General features: G+C 40.4%; 1 protein-coding gene across 8 annotated transcripts in view; it reads left to right on the top strand.

Annotated features, from left to right (window-relative positions):
- CACNA1E (calcium voltage-gated channel subunit alpha1 E) overlaps positions 1 to 22,616 on the top strand; it is a 412,651-nt gene that overhangs the window by 176,087 nt on the left and 213,948 nt on the right. For all 8 annotated transcript variants that reach the window (XM_072648472.1, XM_072648471.1, XM_072648470.1 and 5 more), the window contains one exon: positions 13,541 to 13,644. In XM_072648472.1, the coding sequence (XP_072504573.1) occupies positions 13,541 to 13,644 (104 nt within the window). The remainder of the gene's footprint in view (positions 1 to 13,540; positions 13,645 to 22,616) is intronic.

The following is a 22,616-nucleotide window of genomic DNA, read 5'->3' as shown; positions in this document are numbered from 1 at the left end:
GTCTTCTATTTTACACAAATACCTATGGAATAAGCATTGAGGTAGATGTGTGTGTTTGTGTGTATGTATTAGGGAGGAAGGGGTTAAAAGACAGTCTTGTGATCACTTTCATCCATGAATCAGAGTATGACTGTGTGTCTTCACCATAGGGGTCTGTAAGACTGTCTTCTGCCCTTGCCAGAATCACTGTGGAGAGAGCAGGCTTCACCAGCGCTCAGGAAGGAAAACTTCCTCTTTTAGCCGTCCAAGTGGGGAAGCTGGGATCTTTTAAAATAAAAATTTGAAAATTCCTGCAACTCCTCTGAAGTTTGATTCCTTCTGAGTGTAGGTGTGTATAATGATTGATCACCATGGGAGAGGGATTATGAGGTGCTAGAGCAGCACTCAGCTGGGAACATGGACCCATTTCAAACCTGGAAGTATTTAAAATGAATCACTCTCTCACTGTCCACCTCCTCCCCCTTTCCCTCCTCCCTATTGCCTTCTCTTATCTCCTCTTTTATTTCTTTATTTTTCTCTCCCTCTTCACTAGTTTTCTACCCCAGCCTCTCTTGTCTTCTGATGGAACAAACAGTCAGCACTGCTGCTGAGACTGAACGAGGCTGGGTCAACTAAATTTGACACAGTAGGGACCAGAAGATTTCTATGTACTTTGATACTAAACTAATACCAGGCAGAGGATATGCAAGTTTGGCTTTGGAAATAGGTACTAATTTGCTTCCCCCAGGGGCCGTGCTGCAATGTCAGTGGGGAAGATTCTCCCCCTCTGCCCCAAGAGCATCTTTTTTCCTACCTTTCCTCACTTTCTTTCAGCTTGGGCACGGTCACTGCCCTCTCATCTCTCCTTTCCTTCACCTCCAACAGTGGTATTTAGGATTGCATTGTTACAGATTTTGGGTTGAAAGGGATCTTAGAAATGAGTGAGTTGAACCCCCTCATTTTTTTTGTAGAGTAGGAAACTAGGACCAAGAAAAGGGAAGTGACTTTGAGAAGCCACCTTGGTAGAATAGGAAGTTGGCTGAATGTAGATACAGAAGATTTGGGTCCATATGTTGAGCCTTCTACTTTCACATAATGTCTCCAAGAATCAGATTTTCATCTGTGAAATGAGGGATGTGTACCAGATAATGTCTAAGGTCCCTACAAATTCTAAGTCTATGATCCTATGATGTGCCCAAGATACATGGGTAGCAAATGGCAAATACAGGATACAAAACCAGATCTTTGAGCTCCAAAATCCAGTATTTTTTTCTACTTGTTTTTCGGTTCTGCTCCCATGGTTTGCACACTGAAGGTCCTCTGATATTTGGACCATGACCAGTCCAAAAATTGCAAAAACCAAAATTCCAAAACCGAAAGTTGCAAAAACCAAAATCAGTCATAAACTAAGGGGGTTATTTTTCCAATGCCCAAATTCATGCTTAGTCCTAAATTTCTGTCTCTTTCTCTTCCTGCCCCACCTGCAGCATAGAGGTTTTGTCTTTCCACAGGACACAGCAATTGAAGAGGAAAGTAGAGCCAGACTTGATTCATTTTTAATCTTTCCTTGAGTTCACTAGAGATAAGGGTGGTGGAGCTTTTTTACTTCCTGAGGGGATTAGAAGATGAGGTCTTTTGTAGCAGGCTAGGAGAAAGCTCCCAGTCACTAAAGAAGGGCTTATTAAATGATAATCCCAGATAAACCTCTGGTAATCAGTCACTAACTGCCTACTTGATGATGAGAAAATATCAAGGCATTTAATTAACTCCTTGAGAAATCCATATAAACCTCAACTCTGTCTCTCTCTCTGTCTCTCTGTCTCTGTCTCTCTGTCTCTGTCTCTGTCTCTGTCTCTGTCTCTGTCTCTGTCTCTCTCTCTCTCTCCCTCTCTCCTCCCATTCCTTTCCATCTCCCTCTTTCTTTCACTCCTACCCTCTCTCTTTCCCCTCCTTCCTTCCCCTCACTGCCCTCCCCCCCAACCTGAACTCCTCTTCACCCTGCTCCTCTCTTTAGAAACACATATTCAGTTCCTGTTGCTTGCACACACTTTTCCATCCTGTAAGACATCTACCTAGATCCTATACTTGAACACACATGGAATGTTGTCTGCCCTAATAGGATCTAAACGGACTGCAAGGACTGTTTAATTTTTGTCATTGTGTTTCCATGACCTTGCTCAGCATTTGGCATAATAAGATTGTTGTTGATTGTTACTTAGCGAGGGAGATAGAAATTCTTCCAAGACAGCCCCTTGTCAGACAGCTCCAGCAGGGTGGTGCACCTGAAGTGAGGAGGGAAAGTGGTACAAAGAGTTGGAATCATGGTATTTTCCAGGATCTGTCTCCTCCATTCCTCCGTGATGAAATAGACTGGAAAGCCATGTGTATATTTATCTGCCTATGTTAGCTGACCTATTCTCTTAGTTTACATGTTAAAATACTGTTTCTTCCTGTAAGATCATCATTTTAGGATTCCTTTTCTCACTTTTCCTTCAGTTTCACTATAACAATGGTCTTAGAGTATAAACCATGGTGCACTGCATATGGCGAAGGTATTAGTTATAAACATGTTCCTCTAGTTTTCATTAGTAAGCTTTTCTGAATAGGATCCAGAATGGATTTGCCTTACGTTGAGCTCTGAACTCTAAGTGGGTGGTTTTAATAAGGCTTCAGCGGCTTTGCCACCCACCTTCTATCACTGGGACAGATGTACCATATCATCATTGTATACCAAAGAAACAATGTAGGAGGGATGCCAATGGCCACCAGAAAATTTGGCCAGGCCACTATTGGCTCCCACATCTTGGAAAACAATAGATATATGAAGCAGCATGGTATAATAGAAAGATTAGAAGATGGATTTGAAGTTAGCAGAGACTTGGGTTCGAATCTTACTTCTGTTACTTGGACAAGGCATTTAATATCTGGGACTTCATTTGTAAAATGGAGATAATAAATGCAATACACACCTTGTTGAGTAGTTCAAATAAATTAATTTACAAACTTCAAGTAAGTGTGCGCTATTCCTAAGAATATCTGGGGGTCATCTATCAGCATTCTGAATCACTCTCTTTGTCTCTAATGGGAATGCCCAATGAGAATGCTCAGTTGGAATAACCTTTGTGTAACCAAGAGGGCAAAGAAAGAATAGAGGTGATGTCTTTATTGAAGGCAGGGGGAGACTCAGGACTAGAAATCAAAGAAGAGCAAAGAGGTTTGGATAAGACTTGTCCTCTCCCAAGGTAAAAACTAAGATAAATCAGGTCTTTGTGTTCTAGTTAACATCAAGTTATTATCACTTGATCAATCAATATGCATTTATTCAAAGTCATAGAAGCCGCAGTGAACTACAGTGCACTGAGGGTTGACCTTAAAACCAAGGAGGACTTGAGTTCAAGTCTTGCTGGGACATGTACTGGTTGTCTGACCCTCAATAAGTCATTAAAGCTCTCAATGTTCTAGGCAACTCTCTAAGATTATAAATTGCAAAGAAGGTACCAGGAATTCTTTCCCCATCTTTCTTAATTCTAGGGCTTTCTCTCTATCGATCATTTGTTTGTACATAGTTGTCATTTTGATGATGTCTTCTCCATTAGAGTGTAAGCCTCTCAAGGGCAGGGACTCTCATTTGACTTTCTTTATATCTCCAGGACACATCACAGTGCCTGGCACATAGTAGGTACTTCATAAACTTTTACTGACTGACTGACCTATTAGTTTCTTCACCAGGGAGTTCTCTATAGCAATGAAATCACAGGTTCAGCCCCTATGCCCTAATGAGTTCTAGGCACTGGGCTAGACTAGGGATACAATTAAATAAATAAAATTACTATTTTAATAAATTTAAATTAAGCATGTCCTTGAGGAATTTACATTTGATACAAATAATAGGATAATGTCTATTGTGAGATTTTTAAAGACTTTTTGTAACTTTGTGGCCGCTCATTGATGTATAGCCTTAGGGCCATCTCTTGATTCCATGGTGGGACCCTCCTCATGCCTGTCTTCCTTGCTTTGGGTCTAGGACTTGGACTGCATGTTCTCTTCTAGATGGTATCACCAGTTCCTTCTGAGTAGAGACTGAATAACAAAACAGCAAGAAGGACTGTTACTCATGGGGCACCTGATTTTGGGAAGCTTTGTTTTAGAAATAAAGAGAACTCCTAGTGGCCAATCATTTCTGCCAAAGTTTGGACCCCATGACCCCAGCCTCCTTATCACCAGATTCTCTTTCACTCTTCCAATCCAGTGAGGTTTCTTTCTCTTAACCCATCCCTCTTCTTGTTTTTACAGTCTTCTCCATCCCAGAAAGGCCACTTTTGCTTTCATACATGGGTGAACTATCCTGCTAACGCAGTTGATTTTACTTGAGGACTGCTCAATTGCCAATACTAAGACCATTTTTATTGCTGCCTGCTGCATTCTGCTCTCTCTGCCTCCACAGTGCTGATCACTATGGTATCCAGGTGGAAAGGGGTGGGGAAAGAGGGGGGCCCTTAAATATTCTACTCCTTGATGCATGATAGGATATGAATGCGTGGGGAGTTTTAATTACTTGTGGGCAGACCCCTAGCTAAGCCAGATGCCATCTCTAGAGCTTATTTTGCTCTGTCTCCTAACATTGAGACTTAGTGTGTTTATTAAAGATGCCTAAAGACCTAATGTGCAATAATATGCTTTGCCTTTAGCCATCATGGTGGATGGTGGCAGGTGATTCAGTCTCATGCATAGTTGTGCATTATCCCTCCTATCCCTTACTTTCTCTGTCACTATCTTCTCCCTCATTCTCTCCTGTGGGTTAATAAGACAGCTACCTTTTTTCCTTCTAGCAGACCCAGGAATGAGCACCCTTTTTTGTTTATTTGTTTTCACTTTAAAAAAACACTTCAATTTTACTAGTAGCCTCCTGAGGCTACTCCAGGTGGGAGGCTGACATTTTGGTTTAGAATTTCCTGGCATAAAAGAAAATTGCTTGGTTTACCAAAAAGACAGTCAGATACACATCTGTGAAGTAGCCTATAGGGTACCTTTGTATTTCTGCTCTTTTGAGAGGCAATGAAATGGAAAGTATGTTGGATTTGGAAGTCAGGAGAGATCTGGCTTTGAATCTCAGCTCTGATACTTCCTGTGTGAAGTTGGGTAGATCACAGCCTCTTTAAGATCTGTAAAATAGGTATAGAGAAAGGATTTCACTGGCATAGGGATATCTCAGATGAGGAAACTCCCTCTACCAATGTAAGTCAGCATCGTCTCTGAACATAGAGTCTCAGGAAATTGCCTAGAGTACAAGTGTCAAGCCTCAGTGTGGCAGAAATCAGAATAAACTGTAATTGGGAAATATTTAACAAAATAAACATAATATAACAGAACATAGATAATGTTAATGTATGTTTTTCCAAGTCAATATATGGCCTTTAATCATCTTGATGGACTGTTTAGTGGCCTCTGTTTCTATTTGAGTTTGACACCACCAGCCAAGGGTACCAAGGGCTTAAGTGAATTCCCTAATATCCCACAATCAGTGTGTGTCAGAGGAAGAAATTGAATGCAGTTCTTTCTGGCTTCAAGGCCAGCTCCCTAATCACTACACAATGCTACCTGTCTTGCATCAAATGGGGATGACAGTACTTGTAGTATTTACCTCAAAGGGTTGTTGAGAGAATCAAATGGGATAAATGAATGTAAAACATTTTGTAAATGCTAAAACATTATATGAATGGTGATCCACCATCATCATCATCTTTACCATCATCTCTCAGAATGGTGGGAGGATGGTCAGTGACAAATACTACCTGTAGAAACACTACTCAGGGTAATTTGGTGGGTTTGTGAAGGTGATCCAAACTTGAAAGTAAAAGCAAACATAGTTCAAGAGAGGATGAGGAGGAGACAGAGCTGCTAGGCAGAGTCCAGCTACTCTATGTCTGAATAGCTAAGCTTTTACAGAACAGGAGTTTATACAGGTAAGGGGAAGAAATTGTTTCCTTGTAGATCACTGTCTTTAATCTAGGTTGTTGCATTCCTATAGGACTAATCACAGTAAACTAGTGGCTTTATCCTAGCTTCCCCACAGGCTAAGAATCATTCCTATCTTCAGTTAGATATGGGATAGAGCAGTGTTATTTCATTTCCATAGCACCAACAGGGAGTACATTGGCCAAGGATACTAATATTCCAGTACCTCCCATTTGTGAAGTATTGTCTCATTCTTTCTTTAAAGCACCTTAAAGTTTGCAAAACACATCATGTATTTATTTGATTCACTGTGATTTAGGAAGAAGCTTCCTGAAGGAGGTTGGTCAAGTCAAATAATGAAGAAATGAAAACATGCTTGAGCCATTCCCAATATCTCCTTAGAGCTCTTGCTTTTTCTATACTTACCTTTCTTAGAGCTCTTGCTTTTTCTATACTTACCTTTCCTGGTCTTGACTTATTTTCCTTTCCATGGGGTTGGTCATAGGACCATCCTATGGTAAATAAATCCTCTGGCTTTGTGAGAAATGTTTTTACCAAGATCTTTGGATGGTCCTTCCAGAAAAACTAGGGTGGCCAATGTCCCCTGGTTACTTTGTAGGATCCTGAGTTTCACATGACAGAATTGCCTTATTCCCTCCTTATGACGGCTTTTGTAGTAGTAGAAGTAGTAGTAGTAGTAGTAGTAGTAGTAGTAGTAGTAGTAGTAGTAGTAGTAGTAGTAGTAGTAGTAGTAGTAGTAGTTGTTGTTGTTGCTGTTGTTCAGTTAAGGCTGACTCTTTGTGACCCCATGTAAATGTAAACAAGGTTGGATTTTTGTTGTTTTCTTTTTGAAATTCAGTTTTCCAGGTTCAGGCTAAATTGTAAACATCTGAAGGATTAATCTCCTTTGAACCCTGATAATACACAACTGTGTTGAGTCACATAGGTTTTGTGCCTTCTGGCTCCGAGCTGATCAAGGGCCAAGTCTTTGTTATATATTCTGAGAGGCTGACATTTTGCTTTGGGGGTCGCTCATGAGATTTGATTTTAAGAGCCCCCTAACTACTCAGATATTGGTGCTCTTTCTGTCTGGTGGTATAGTAGAGAGCTGCATTACTTTGTTCAGACATTTGGAGCCCTGTCTGTTGAACCTCTGTGCTAATATCCCTGCATATATTTTCTGTACTCACTTCTTTTTACTTATCTGTAATTAAAGTAAAATTGTTGAGCCCTTTAAAGTTGTCTTTTCTTTAGAAAAGCAGATCAAAGAACCTGTATTAGCAGTTCTCCTGTGTGCTGGTGTTATTGGTCTTACACCTCCACAGCAGCTCCTAATAGCATTCCTGCTACACTCCATTTGAGATTTTCTTGCCTCACATACCAGAGTGGTTTGCCATTTCCTTCTCCAGGTCATTTTACAGATGAGGAACACAGCTAGGAAGTCTCTGAGACCAGATTTCTACTTGGGAAGATGAGTCTTCTTGATTCCAGGCCAGCACTTTATCCACTGCATCACCTAACTGCCCCTTCAGGATGGCTACTCTTGGTCTTGTGTCTTTGGACTCATGACTTTGTTTCTCTAGAGTACATTTTGACCGGAAAAGCTGAATCAGAAAGAATCTTGAAAGAGTCTACATCATCCCTTTATTTGGGAGAGATAAGTGTGATAGCTAGTATGTGATAGCTAGTATGATAGTTGAGATTGCAGTCAAGAAGTCCTAGGTTCAGTTACCCTCTCTAACAGTAACAATGTGACCTGGATGAGTCACTACATGTTTTTCAGCCTCAATTTACTAATCTATGAAAACACAGGTCTAATCAAGTCTCCTTTTTGCCCATTCAGTAAACTCCAGTGTCTTCCTATTTCCTCTAGGATCATACATAAAATCTTATGCTTTTCTCCTAACCTGTCCCCTTTTGAGTCCTCTAACACCTTATTCTCCTCTGTGTTCTCTCAGTTCCAGTGACACAATGACCTCTTTTTTGTGTGGTTTTTTGAACATCTTCCAACTTTGGACATTTTCACTGGTGGTCTCTCATGCCTGGAGCCCTTTCCCTTTTCATGTACCCCTCCTGATTTCCCTGACTTCCTTAAAAGTCTCAGCTTCCACATTCTCCTGCATCTTGGAGCCTCCCCTCTGAGACCATTCTCAATTAATCCTGCACATAGTTGTTTGCATGTCATCTCCCTAGTTATATGGGGAATAACTTGAGAGCAGATACTATCATTTGCTTAGCACAGCACCTGCCACATCATAGATGTTTAATAAATGCTTGTTGACTGACAATAAAATAAAGATGCTAATACATCTGTAATACCAGTCTCACAGAGCTGGTATAAGACTCAGAAGAAATGAACCCTGTAGCTCTGTTGTATATTTTGCAAATTTTAAAGGGCTATGTCAATATCAGTTGTCATTATTCTTTTGGGTGCCTGATAACCCAACTGCTAACCGATGAAAGCTTCTATTTGGAGTAGTTAAAATCTAAGGTATACTTCAAGATGGTTGAGAGATATGGTTTTTGCAAGGACTTCTGGTTAAAAAAAGACAGAGTCCCTGTTTCTCAGGGTAGTAGACAGCAGCTTACAGACTGGGAAGTGAGACCAAGTGGGGAGACAGAGAAGAGTAAAGAATTTATTTCTTTCCTTCTCTCCAACTAGCTTCTTCTCTCCATTTCAGTTGCTCTACCAATCATCTCTTCTTCCCCCACTCCTCCTGAAGATTAATGTGATAAATGCCATGTGCTCCTGTTTACTCAGGGAGGGGGTGGGTCTGCCACCCCCAACTGGGCAGGTTCCCAAAGGAAAACATTCTCCCTGCCTGGGTGCTGGTACCCACTGAGCATTTTCCCTGCGCAGGTGTACTGCCACCCCCGGACCTTTGTGCACCGTCTGTCATCATCCGCATATAGTGTGTGCACGTGTGTGTGTGTCACTCTCAGGGGATTAGAGCCTTCAGGTGAGAACCAGAGGAAGAGGGAAGCCTGAAGGTGATAGCCATGAGCCAGCATTCTGATCTACTGAGACTTGTACTAGCTAATCAGGGAGGCGTTGACCCTAGGAAGGGCACTCTTATTTAGTCTGAATATTTTTTTTGCTAGGGTCCCCTTTGAGAAGGGTCCCCTCTTTCAAATAGGTTTTTACTAAGGTCTCTTTTCTTTTTTGACTAATTCTGGTAACCTAGGGAGGGAAAAAAAGGAGAGACAGATAAATGAGTACCCTGAACTCAGCGGAGAATTCTGGGTAATATTGGTATTTTTCACAGAACGGGCCTTGTTTAGAGTAGTTTGCAACGACTTCCCAGCATCTCTGAATCAAGAGCAGGCGAAAACCTATAATAATAATCCATGAAAACAGCTTGTGAGAATAGAGCCTGTCACTTGTTGGGGGGTGGGAGGAGGGGGTTAGTGGAAAGAGAATGAAAGAGAGAAACACACACACACACATACACACACAGACACACACTTACCCTTCTCTCTTCCACCCCCCTGCTATGAGACAGACACATGCACACCATGAGAGAGACAATAGTCACAACTCAGGGGTTTAACTTGCACCGTTCACTTCACGTTTCTCCCCTCCTGCTTGGTGTTAAGTCAGTTGCTGCCTCCAGAGCTGTTGATGACTTTTAAAAAATGTTATTTTTTCCCTTGCTCAAAAGACACTTCAACAGTCGTCTCTCCTACACTGGACAATTTTAAGATTTTTAATAATGATGAATCAGATGCAGATTGAAGGCTTAATTAGCCCTGGAGAGAAAGTAAGAAAGAAAGAAAGAAAAAAGCTTTCCATCCTGTAGGAAGAAAGACTGGTGTCCATGCCTGCCCACTGCTGCCAGGGCCAGTCCCTCTGCCCAGCTGACCCTTGTCACTGATTCATCAGCCATTCAATAAGGTGGGGTGAGGCCCCCCCCCCACCCCCATAAGGGGAGGTTCTGGGAGAAAGTACAGGAGGAGAAAGATTGGGGAAGGATGCTAAGAGGGGGTAGCAATTCTATTAAAAGGTTTGTGAATAATCTAAGAAGGATGTCAAACAGCTTTCTCCAGAAAAACCTTTTAAGCTGTCAATCATCTCTAATCATTCCCCAGGGCAGTGGCTGTAGCTACTGCTCGTTTACTGCTGTTCATCATCATTGTTGTCATTCGGTAATGCCAATCAGTCATCGTGGTGGCCCTAGCATTGTGAGAGGTGCCATTCAGAACAACTCATCTAAACAAAGAGGTGTAAGACAGGGGCTTGCTCTCGATGGGTTCCAGCTTTAGTGAGTCTGGGCTGTGGTTCTAGAGGAAGTAAAACAAATTTGCTCCAAGCAGCACTAATCAATCAATCATTGGAACTAACCAGACTTCTTCTTGCCCTTCCTGCATGGGATTGTACATATAAACAAGGCTGTTCCTAGATCATTTAATTCCTCTTATAATCTTCCGTCAGGGACTGCCATCTCAACTCTCCCAGCAAAACAACTTCTTGCCTCAATTAAAGTCCTTCCCCCCCAAAAAAGAGAGTCCATCACGTCCCTCCATAGTTTATTAATAGTAATAATTGGCATTTACATAGCAATTTAAGATTTACAAGCATTTTACTTAATTCTTTTATCTGATTGTCATTGCTACTCTGTAAGTACAGATGAGGAAACTGAGGCTTATGGAAGTTGTCTGTGGCCATGTAGTTATTAAGGTTTAGAGATGAGTTTTGAAGCTGAGTCTTTCCCAGATTGTGAGGTCCTTGACGGCAAGGATTGTCTTTTGCCTCTTTCTGTATCCCTAACACTTAACACAGTGCCTGACATACAGTAGGCATTTAACAAATACTTATTGACTGACTGACTTACTCTGAATATAGCATGTTAGCCATGAAACCACATTGCCTACTTGCCCCTGGCAGCTAGGATAACTTTTTTGGATGCCTGACCTAAGTTGCCCAATTTAAACTGATTCTATTTCAATTTTTGTTCATTCTTCATTTTAAGAGGACCAGTAACATCACTGATGAGGTCTTGACTTATGCATGAATTGGATGTAAGTGAGGCAGTTACATAAAGTCATTAGCCTCATCCTCTCTCCAGTAGAGCCAAAGGCATGGGTTATATATGTTATAATTGGAAAGAATTGAGTTCTGTTCATTTTTCTCTTGAAACTATCACAAAATCACATCACTGAATTGTGCTGGGGAGAAAATAAAGGCAAAGGGTTGAGGTTCAGTGTGAAGGGAAAGGTTGTTCCTAAAATTATTACAGGAAATTTCTGCTACTTCTGCAGAAGGTGGTCAGTTGAAAAATTTATGTGATAGAAATCACAGATTACAGCATTAGTCCTTTTATAGGTGAGAAAATTGAGGTCAAGAAGAGGAACTTAGAGGACCCAACATGATACTCTGAACATTCCAGGTGTTTCAGACCAAGTTTGCTGGGTGAGAGGATCACACAATTATAATGACACTAGAACCCAGCCCTATTGATTCCCAGTTCAGAGCTTTGACCCCTGCCCTATGCTCTCTCTCATTATGGAAAATATGAAGGGGAGAATAGGGAAGAAGTGAGAATCTGATGGAAAGGACGCTGGATTTGGAGTTCAAATTCTCTTTCTATTGTTTGTTATCTATGGGACTATCTGTATTTCAGTTTCTTTTTATCTAACATGAAAGGGTAGACTATAATATTTTTAAGATCATTTCCTGTTTTTAATCCTAAAGAGAGCTATTAGAAAAGAATTATGGTCAACAAGCATTTGTTAAGCATTTACTTTGTACCAGGCCCTGTGTGAAGCACTGGGGTTACACAAATACACAAAAATAATGTACTCTGTTTTCAAGGAGATTATATTCTGATGGGAGAACAATGTGTAATCAACTATGTACATACACGATCTCTCTCTCTCTCTCTCTCTCTCTCTCTCTCTCTCTGTCTTTCTGTCTCTGTCTGTCTCTCTGTCTCTGTCTCTGTCTCTCTCTCTCTGTGTCTCTCTGTTTCTCTCTCTGTCCCTCTGTCTCTCTCTCTGTCTCTCTGTCTCTCTCTCTCTCTCATAAATTGAAGGTAATCTCAGAGGGAAAGCATTGAGGGAATCTGGGAAAGGATTTTTGCAGAAGGTGGGATATTAGTTCAGGCTTGAAGGAAGCCAGAGAAGCCAAAAGGCAGAGATGAGAAGGGAGAGAATTTTAGGCATCAGGGACAGACAGTGAAAATGCCTGGAGTTGAGAGATGGAAAGTCAGGTTCAAGGAAAAGTGAGAAAGCCAATGTCATTGGAATGTTGAGAATGGAAATGAGTGAAGTAAAAGAAGACTGGAAAGTTAGAAATGGACTGTTAGGAAAATCTTTAAAAGCCAAGCAAAGGACTTCATTGCATTCGGAGGAAGAGATACAGTAAGAAAAATGTGAGTGTAAATTTTAGCTGTGAAAATGAGAGAAAAAAAGCATTGATAACTGATATCAGAAATAGTTGGTTGATAGAGTGGCTGCACTGGCAATCAAGGGATTTAAGTTCTTATCCCAACTCTGTGACCAATCCTTTGTTTAAATAGATAATAATGTAGTGTAGCATCTACCCCCAAAGAAACACTTTGGGAGGCAATTGAGGATTATGAGGAAAAATCCGTTTTTATCTGTGTACCTGTACCACAAGCAAGATTTGTATATATTTTCTAGTTGACTCTAGAGAATCAGTTTACCCTAGAAAATCTAGTTTAATCTAGAAATTCAGGTGAAGAGAAAATTCTTTAAATTGGATTTACTCCATGAGGTTTGTCCTTTAGAGGCAACAGTATTAGTAGAGAGAATGCTGGATTCAGAATCAAGGAGACCTGGGTTCAAATACCAACTCTGTCACTAGTTACATGACCTTAAGACAATCCATGTAATCTTTTTGTGCCACAGATAAAAATAGCAATAATAATTATTATGACAACAATTAGCTTTTATATGGCACTACAGGGTTTATGTATGTATGTGTGTAGATATACATGCACATACATCTATCTGTCTGTCTATCTATTTATCTATCTGCCTATCTATCTATGGTCTCAGGAAGTCATTGAGAGACTGAGAGTTGCATTGGTGAAAGGAGTTCTCCACACTGATGATATTATAGAGCCTTCTCAAATGTATTTGTCTTTTGGGTGACTGATGTTTGTGATCAGTCTTCATTCCTACTAGTTGGTAGTGTCCCATGGCAGGCTTATGTGTACTGAGGTAGAGAAGAAGAGATGGTTTTTACACTGTAATTACAACTAATCAGGATGTGGCCATTCAGCCTTTGGCTCTCCTGTGAGAATGTGACATGACCTCACAAATCCAAATCCTACATCTTCCACAGCTGTGATTATAGTGGGAATAAGGATGGCTTACATTTAGGCAGCACTCAACAGTTTACAAAATGCTTTCCTCATAACACCTGTGACACAAAGTAGTACAACATGTATTATTCCCATTTGACAGATGAGGAAACCGTCTCAGAGAGGTTCTGTGGATTTTCTAAGATTGTATATTTCGAGTTAAGCTAGGATTCATGTCCAGATCTGTTTATTCCAGGTTCATTGCTCTTTTTCCCACACCCCACTTCCCCTCTTCAGTGCTGCTGGAATGACAATGTGACTGCTTTTCTATCTTCCAGACCAATGATGCCTTAGGAGCCACCTGGAATTGGCTGTACTTCATCCCCCTCATTATCATCGGATCCTTCTTTGTTCTCAACCTTGTCCTGGGAGTGCTTTCCGGGTAAGCAAAGTTATTCTGGTCCCTCTTTGATTTGTTACTCAGTATAAACTTCTCTTCTCTCCATCATAAGGCTTGGATGTCTTGGTTCTGGGAATGCAGACAACTCAGAGCTTCCTTGTGGCAAGATGCTCCCATAGGCTTCCCTTCCCAGGGACTCCAGGGTGGTGATACTGACCCAGGAGCTAAACAATGATCTCCCATGACAAATACCATTGGGCTATTCCTTGAAGCCCCAGCTGAGAGTTAGAAATGGATACTGAAGTCTGTTTTTGGGGCAACTTAAGTTGTTGTTGTTCAGTTGTTTTAGTTGCGTCCATCTGTCTGTGACCCCATTTGAGGTTTTCTTGGCAAAGTTATTGGAGTGGTTTGCCATTTCCTTCTCTAGCTCATATAATAGATGAGGAACTGAGGCAAAGTTGAGTGACTTGCCTAAGGTCACACACCTAGTAAGTGTCTGAGGCCTGATTTGAACTCAGGAAGATGATTCTTCTTGACTCCAGGCCTGACACTCTATGTGCTGTATCACTTAGCTGCCCCAACTGAAACTAGTCAGCCTTTACTGAATGCTTTATGTCTCAAACTGTGCTACCCTTGGGGAATACAAGAGAAAATTTAGACATGATTTTGGTCCTTGAGAAATTTATAAACTTCATAGGGAGATAAGACACACATCGAAAAATCAGAGAACAACATAGTATAGAATTAAATTAAAATGGTATGGTGCATATAATAAGCATCATGAGAACTTAGTGACAGGAGAAATCATTGAGAAGAGTTTTCATGGAGAGAGACCTCATGAGGACTAGATTGGCTTGGATGGGTGGACAGGATCCTAGATCCTAGATAATGTCCCATATCTAAATTAGGACAGGACCTCAGAGGCTATCTTGCTAAACTCACTCCTTTTACTTGTGAGGAAACCGAGGTCTAGGAAGGCTAAGTGAGTTACCCAAGGTCATACAGGTAGTGAGCTCTGATGACACCTCTTCTGTGACTTCAGAGCTCTTTGCCCTCTATGATGCTGCTTTCTGTAGGAAGGTTATGGGCATTTAATATAGATAGAATAGGATAAACAAACATGCAGAGGCAAGAATTAGTATGGTATGTTTATTGTAGCAATGTGACTGACCTGACTTTAAAAACATCAGAGAGGCTAATAGTTTCTAGCCTTTCCTTATGATAACTTTATACTTGAAAAGGTACAAGAATCAACCAAATGAGAATTTATCTTTTGGAATTATTTGTCTCCAACATGGAAGAATGGATTTGCTGGAGTGGAAATGATGGGAACCTGAGGGAAAGTCACTGCACCATATGAGAATTTGTGATGGAGAAGAGGTGAAAAAAACAGGCATAGCTTGTCATACATGTTAAATTTTAGGATAGCAGATTTTAAAGGTTCATGGAAAATATGAGAAGGATGATAGTACCTAAAATTCTACAGGACGAGTCATCCCTTGAGGGATAGGAGACTCTGAAGAGTGAAATTCTAAAGACACAGAGAAATGCTTCTAATGAGAGGGAGTTGTCACCTAAAGAAACTGATGTGAATTCACAGGGAGCTTATCTGTCAAATCACATTTGAAAAATGTTTACACAAAAGATGGAATAAAGGGCAAGTAATAGAGGGTGAATACTAAAGTGTGGCATGGTCCTGTAATGACTTCCTTTGCCAGGTATCTACTAATCATCCCTTTAATAACTCATTCTAAAATAATAATCTAAGAAAACTGTGGATTTTTAAGAGCATACCTCCCCCTGATTAATTCAAGTCACTTGGCCCAGACAAACTACGGACCAGGACACTTAAAGGAACTGACATTTGTGATTGCTGAGCCATCGTTAATGATTTTTTTTCAAGTTCATAGATAACAGGAAAGGTGCCACTTGACTATGTGAAGATAGTTGTCCTGGTTTTCAAAAAAAGCGGGGAAAGAATTGAGTGTATAAGCCATATAGATCAGTGAGCTTGACTTTGGTGCTTCCTAGAATTCCAGAACATGTGATTCAAGGATTAGACAGTGAACGTCTGCCAATAAGAGCAGTGATTCCAAAAAGCTCCACTAAAAGCAGAAAGGGCCAGACTAATAGCATTGCCCCCCCACTCTCTCACCAGGTTTAGCAGAGTAATGGAGAAAATTGCTGTAGACCTAGTTTACTCATTTTTGCTGAGGTTAGCAGAGAGACAGTTTCTCCTGCCGTTCTTTCTTGCAGACAAAATGGAGAGATATGGACTATATGATAGTACAGTTAGTTGAATTCAAAACTGGTTGAACAGCCAGACCCAATGTGTAGTTATATCCACTTGGAAGGAGATCTCTCATGAATTATCTAAAGGAAACTTTCCTTGATTCTGTGCTCTTTAATATTGTTATCCATGACTTAGGGAAATGTCATAGGATTAAACTAGAAGATCTTGAAGGCTGGCTTTATCGTTAGTCCAAAGACAACAGGAAACATTTCCTAGGCTATTTTGTCATCTCATATCGCAGTATCCATGACAAGTAAGAGCGTTTGTCCAAATACCACCATGAAAATACTTTTCCCTTATTGGTCAATATATACTGCAGAAGATGAGAAGATTGAACAATCCTATGAAGAACTTAGTGCAGGGACCTCCAAACTAAATCATCATAGATATTAGTCCTCAGTGACTTCTACACAAAGGAGGGCTTAGGGGAGAACAGTGAAGAAATACACTGGAAAACAAGGTTCAGAAGTTAAAAATGAAAGATTAAAGGCATGGAGACTACTCATGACTTTTTTATAAGTTATTTTCTTTTTGTCAAGTCAGGAAGTACTGGATATGATATGGTAAGCACCAAGTAACACTGAAAATAATGAAACTAATCACATGATAGCAGATTTTTTAAAAGTTGATTAATAAAAATCATTCATGTTCATAAAGCACTTTAAAGTTTGCAAAGCATTAGACACACACAATACTCTATATACTCATATATCCTCTGTCTCTCTCTTTGTCTCTCTGTTTCTCTGTCTCTGTTTCTTTCTCTATCTCTGTCTGTCTCTCTCCCTCTACATATATACATATATATACACATATATTCCTCATAACAACCATGTGAGGTAGATACTATCCATATACACATGCAAATATTCATATGCACACGTACATACAGAACTATTCATTGATCTATCCATGTAGATATATCTATCTTTCTATCTCCAGCCCTCATCTCTTCTCTGAGTCCCTGAACCGCAGTTCTCCCATGCCTAGAATGCTCTCCCTCCTTGTCTCTGCCTCTTATTTTCTCCAGTATTCATCAAGTCTTCAAGACTCAGCTCAAATCCCATTTTCTGAAGAGACCTTTCTGAGTCTTCCTCCTCACCCCCTAGCCTTCTTTTTCTTATATTATGGAAGTAACCTTCTAGCTGGTCTTGCTGCCTCAAGCCCTTCCCTTCCCCAGTGAGGACTTCATGCAGCTGTCAAACTGATTTTCCTAAAGTAAAAATCTAACTGTGTCACTCCCTAGCTCAATAAATGTTAGTGGCTCTCTGTTACCCCCCAAAGACCAATAAAAACTCTGTTTGGCATTTAAAATCTTTCACAACCTGGCCCTGACCTATCTTTCCATCTTCACTGAATATTACTCTCCTCCCTGAACCCCACGGTCCAACCAAAGTGACCTTGCTTCTCTTTGAAGTTCATCTTTTGTCTCTGTGATACTGACCTGTCTCCCTTATCTAGAATGCACTCTTTTTGAGAATCCCATCAATACTTGATTCAAATGACATCTTCTACATAAGGATAGTATCTTCCCCATCACCTTTTGTAATTATTCTGTATCCATCGGTTTGTGTGTGTATAGAGTGTAAATTCCTAGGGAACAGAGACTCTTTTCACTTTTATTTAATGCCCAGCATACAATTGTACACACAGTAGGTACTTGAAAAACATGTATCCATTGATTGCATGATGTGGATCTGAGACAGATGGCCCTAAACCATAAATAGGAGGCTAAAAATTCGCCTCCTTTCCCAATGCCTGAATATTGCCTCACTGTTACAAATATGCTTTGGTTCCTCTAACAACTTTGACCTAAGCCCTTAACATAAGCATTCCCCAAGGGTTTTCTTAAAGCCTTTTTTATCTCCATCCATTGTCAATCTTACTCTTACTTTATATATCTTTCTAGATTTATTTTTATTTTCCACATTTGGCATTTCTTATAACAAGGCACTTATTTATCATACTTCTTTGTGTTTAGGTCTAATCTCCCTACAGATAGTAAGCTTCATGAAGGCAGGGACTTAAAAAAACGTAGTTTCAACTGTTTAAAAAAAACAGTTTCAATGGCCACATCTGTGTATTTGATTTACAGATCTAGATCCCCAGCCCTCATCTCTTCTTGAGTCCTAGACCCACATTTCTATTTCTTATAGAACACCTCCACCTGAATATTCCACAATGCGACCCCAAACTGAACATGATCAGTTGATTGTCATTTCTCCCGACACTTGTTCCACCCTCTTCGGACCTCACTACTTCTATTTGTGGTATCACCAGTCATGTCTTCCTCCCACATACAAAACCTTGGGTTTATCCTTGATAAATCTCTCCCTTACCTCTCAGATTCCATCAATTACTGAGTCCCATCAATCCCACTTCCACAACCTCTCTTATATCTATCTGGACTCTCTAGTCTCACTGATACTACCCTTGTAGAGGTCCTTATTACTACCTACCTGCATTACTGCAATAGCCTCCTTCCCCACCATCCTTCAATCTGTTTCATATTGTTGGCAGGGTATTCTGTCTGACTCATCAATATGGTCATGTTAACCCTCTATCCAAAAATTTTCAGTGGCTTCTTCAGATCTCAAGTCAAGTTCAAAACTTTTGTATGACCTTCAAGGCCTTCCATATATTGATGTCACCTTATTTTTCCAGGTTTATCTCATATTACTCATCTCCATACAGTTTATACTTTAGCCAACCTGGACTGTGGCCATGGTACAACCATCCCTTGTGGTATCCCACCTCTTTGTCTCTCCTCATACTGGTCCCAGTGGCCAGGATATCCCACTTTTCCCCTCTTCCCATGGACCCTCATTTATCGTCACTTAATATATCTTTCTAGCTTTATTTTATTCTCCATATCTGCCATTTCTTATAACATGGCACTTATTTATCATATTTATCTGTGCTTAGGTCTTATCGTTCTGCCGATAATAAACTTTATGAGGCCAGGGACTTAAAAAAACACTTTATATCTCTCACAAAGTGCTCTGCAAACTGTAGGTTCTTACTAAATGTTTGATGAATTTCAATAAAGTCTGAGAGAGTCAGAGATTTGTAGATACATTTGCTTCTCTCCTCTCATTCCCTTAACACCACCCTACTGTCCCACCCCTACAAAGATCTCTAGTCTTGAAAACCATGTAATATGCTCCATACTCTTACTTGTTTTCTCAGGTGGTTTGATCAAAGTGTTTGGGATTTAGTTTGGAGAATTTAACACAGTTTAAGAGGAAAGGAACAGTGGAGAGGGAGGGTAGAAATTGTGTACTGACAAATCATTGGTGCTGTCCAATCAATCTCAAGTATGATACTGTAATGTGTTCTAACAAAGTTGAAATGAGACAGGATACTAATGTATAGGACAGTGTCCTAATGACCAAAGCTTGCGTTTATGTTCTGCCTTAACTCTAGGGTTAGATAAGGTAGATGAGTATGATTATTCTCATCTCAGAGATCAGGAAATTGAGGCTCAGAGAGGTTCAGTGACTTGCTTAAAACTGCACACATATATCAAAGTCAAGATGTAAATCCATAAGCCCATTGCTCATTATATTGCACTTCACAGACATATATTTGGTAATCTGTCTCATGGATCATCTCTGATTATTTCTTGAACCTTATCCTTACTTATAACTGTTCTACCTCCATGATCCAGAACTCTGAAATTCCTTTCCCTGATTACAAAACCCTATCCTTTCCTCTTTCTCTGTTTTGCTCCTACTAAATTGATTATCTTTTAACTCCACCTTTAGCCTCTCAATCCCATCCTCTTTCCCCAGTCCATCATTCCTTCTCTGGTCTGACTTTCCAGCCTTTGAAGTTTGACACTTTATTTAGTTAATTCGTTTAATTATGCACCATCCTCTCCCCTAGAATCCAGAACTTCCTTATCTTATCACTGCTCATGCCTTGCCAAACTACCAATCATGTATGACCCCCAGCATCTGGCCTCTATCTCCTGAGTGCTGCTGAAGGAAGTCATACAATTGTGCCAACTAGGGTCACAAATTTATACAATCTCATCTCAACCAGGTCCTTATAGATTTTGGTTTTTTTTACTCTTCAGTGACTGATTCTGTGTCCCCCTTTCTACAGTGACTGCTCCAACGTCCTTTCCTTAGGTCTCTAACATTCCTCCCTCTCAGCACAAGACCTCACCTCCTACTACTGAGAAAATAGAGGCTGTCCATCATCAGCTCCCACCTTTACCTATGCTATGTCTTAAATCCCCTTGATTTTATCCACTGTTTTCTTCTTTGTTCTAATTTCTGATGAAGAGGTTGTCATTGACAAGGTTAACCCTTCTATCTATGGCTTTGATCCCATCCCTGCCTCCCTCCGTCAGATTATTCTTTTGATCACCCCCACTTTTTCTGTCATTTTCAATTTCTCTTCTACAAGTTCTTTGTTTGCTGCCTACAAACCCGTTTGAGTTTCCCGTATCATTAAAAAATCGCTCCACTTGATTTATCTTTCTTCTTTCACAGTCAAATATCTAGAAAGGGTTACCTATACTCTTTTCCAATTACTCACCTCTCACTCACTTTTCAATCCTGGACCATCTGGCTTTGGACTGTAAAATCAACTAAAATGGAATCTGCTTTTCAAGGTTAACAATGATTTTTAAATCACTAAATCTAATGATTTTTACTCCATATTTCTAAGGTCTTTCTTGACTTCTCTGCAGTTTTTAATGCTGTTTTCTGGAGTCTCACCCCTCCTTTTTGTGTTTTGTAACCCTGTCCTCTCATGGTTTTTCTCTTGTCTGTCTGGCAACTGCTTCTTGCTGTCCTTTGCTGCATCATCATCCATGTCGTCCTCCCTTGGGGTATCCCCCAAAGGCCTATCCTGGGCCTTATCTTTATCTTTACATCCCCTCTCAGTGATTTCATTAGCTCCCATGAGTTCAATTATCACTTCTACCCAGAAGACTCTCAAATCAATTTATTCAGCCCTAATCTCTCTCCTGAGCTCCAGTTCCACATGAACAACTGACTCCTCGCTATCTCTACCTGAAAGTCCCACAGGCATCTCAAACTTGACATATTTAAAATGGAACTCATTATTTACTCTCTTAAACCTGCTCCTTATGGAAACATGAAAGGCATTCCTCAGCATTCTTTCAGCCATCCACATTCACAACTTTGGAGGCATCCTTGAATTTTGAAAGTAGTATCATGTATTAGGGGAAAAAGAAGTGCTGGATTTGGAGATTTAGACCCGAGTTTGAATCTCAGTTCTTCCACTTGCTATATTTGTGGACCTGGGCACATTGTATCACCTCTTTGAGTCTTATTTTCATCATCTGTAAGATGAGGGGGTTGGGCTAGGTTGCCTCCAAAGTCTCTTCTTGCACTAAATGTACTACCCTGTAAGTCTTTCCAATCCATCCTTCACACAGCTTCCAAGTTAATCTTTCTAAAGTAGAGGTCTGATCACATCAATGCCCTGCCCAAAGGTTTTCAGGGACCCCTTCCCTGTTGCCTTGAGGATAACAACAACTCTGACATTTAAAGTCCTTTCCCAACTAGGTTCATTCTGCCTTTCCAGACTTATTTCCTATTTCTCCCCTCTATGTACTCCATGTCCCAACTAGACTAGCCTTTTAGCTGCTCTTTGAATTTGCCATTCCACCTCTACCTCTGCTTCTTTGTAAAGGGTAACAGCCCTTGCCATCCCCCTTCCCTTAGAATGCACTTACTCCCATCTTCCAACTCTTAGAATCCTTAGCTTCCCTCAAGGCACAGTTCAAGTACCTCCTCTTGCAAGAAGCCTTCTGGATTCCCACAATTGTTAGTGTTTTCTTCCTCTTCAAATTTTCTTGTTTTCACTTAACTGTTTATTTGTAGTATATATGCCAGTAAAATATAAGCTTCTTGAGGGCTAAGTCTGTTTTTCATTTTTGTCTTTGTTACCTCTAGCAACTAACACTTCTTAATGTGTATTAGATTGAATTGAAATTGTCTTGTGCCAGCTGTGAGCTGAGTTTGCTTGCTTTCAGCTGGAAATGGGCTCTTGTTAGAGGCGAAAGGTAATATGATTCCAGAGGAACAGATGCCTTCTTAGCCTTTCTGGAGGAATCAGCAGCAGCAGCAGTTGAGAATAGCTGGTGTGAACAAATTCTGACATTTAAAAGAGTGTTTGCACTAAGGACCCTGCAGACCAGGATTAGAATATTTCTTCCCCTTATTTTATGCTGTCAGTTTTGTTTTTCTTTTCTTTTTCTTACTGATGCATAGCTCATTTTGGAGATATTTTCATCCAGGGGCCAGAGAGGATTTTGTGGTGGTGGCAGAGGGGAGGGGAGGGATACTGAAGCCAGGACCAGAGCTTGATCTGAGGTAGCTTAGTGTGAGAACAGGAAGGAGAATTGGGTACTATGGAGAATACAGGTAGAATTGGGTACAGATGGTACCTGCTATAGCATGTGGGAGATTCATTTAGAATCTTCCCACTGGCTTGGCTTTGCAGGGAATGGCTGAATGGAATTGCTGGCTTGTTACTTTGACATTTAGACTATAATATTTAGGAGGTAAGATGATGGAAATGGTGGTAGCGTATTACTGATCAGAGTAGCCTATATGTGGTATGTGTGTGTATTTAAACAGTGACACTAGTCATTGTCTAAACACATATAGAGAACACACAGTCATACATAGTCATAGACAGAGCATTTGAGACCTAGGAGTAGTAGTATGGTAGCTGGACC

Source organism: Notamacropus eugenii, chromosome 2 (assembly GCF_028372415.1).
Source record: "Notamacropus eugenii isolate mMacEug1 chromosome 2, mMacEug1.pri_v2, whole genome shotgun sequence".
NCBI lineage: Eukaryota > Metazoa > Chordata > Mammalia > Diprotodontia > Macropodidae > Notamacropus > Notamacropus eugenii.
The sequence above is the reverse complement of the archived record's forward strand: the minus strand, read 5'-3'. Positions and strand labels throughout refer to the sequence as shown.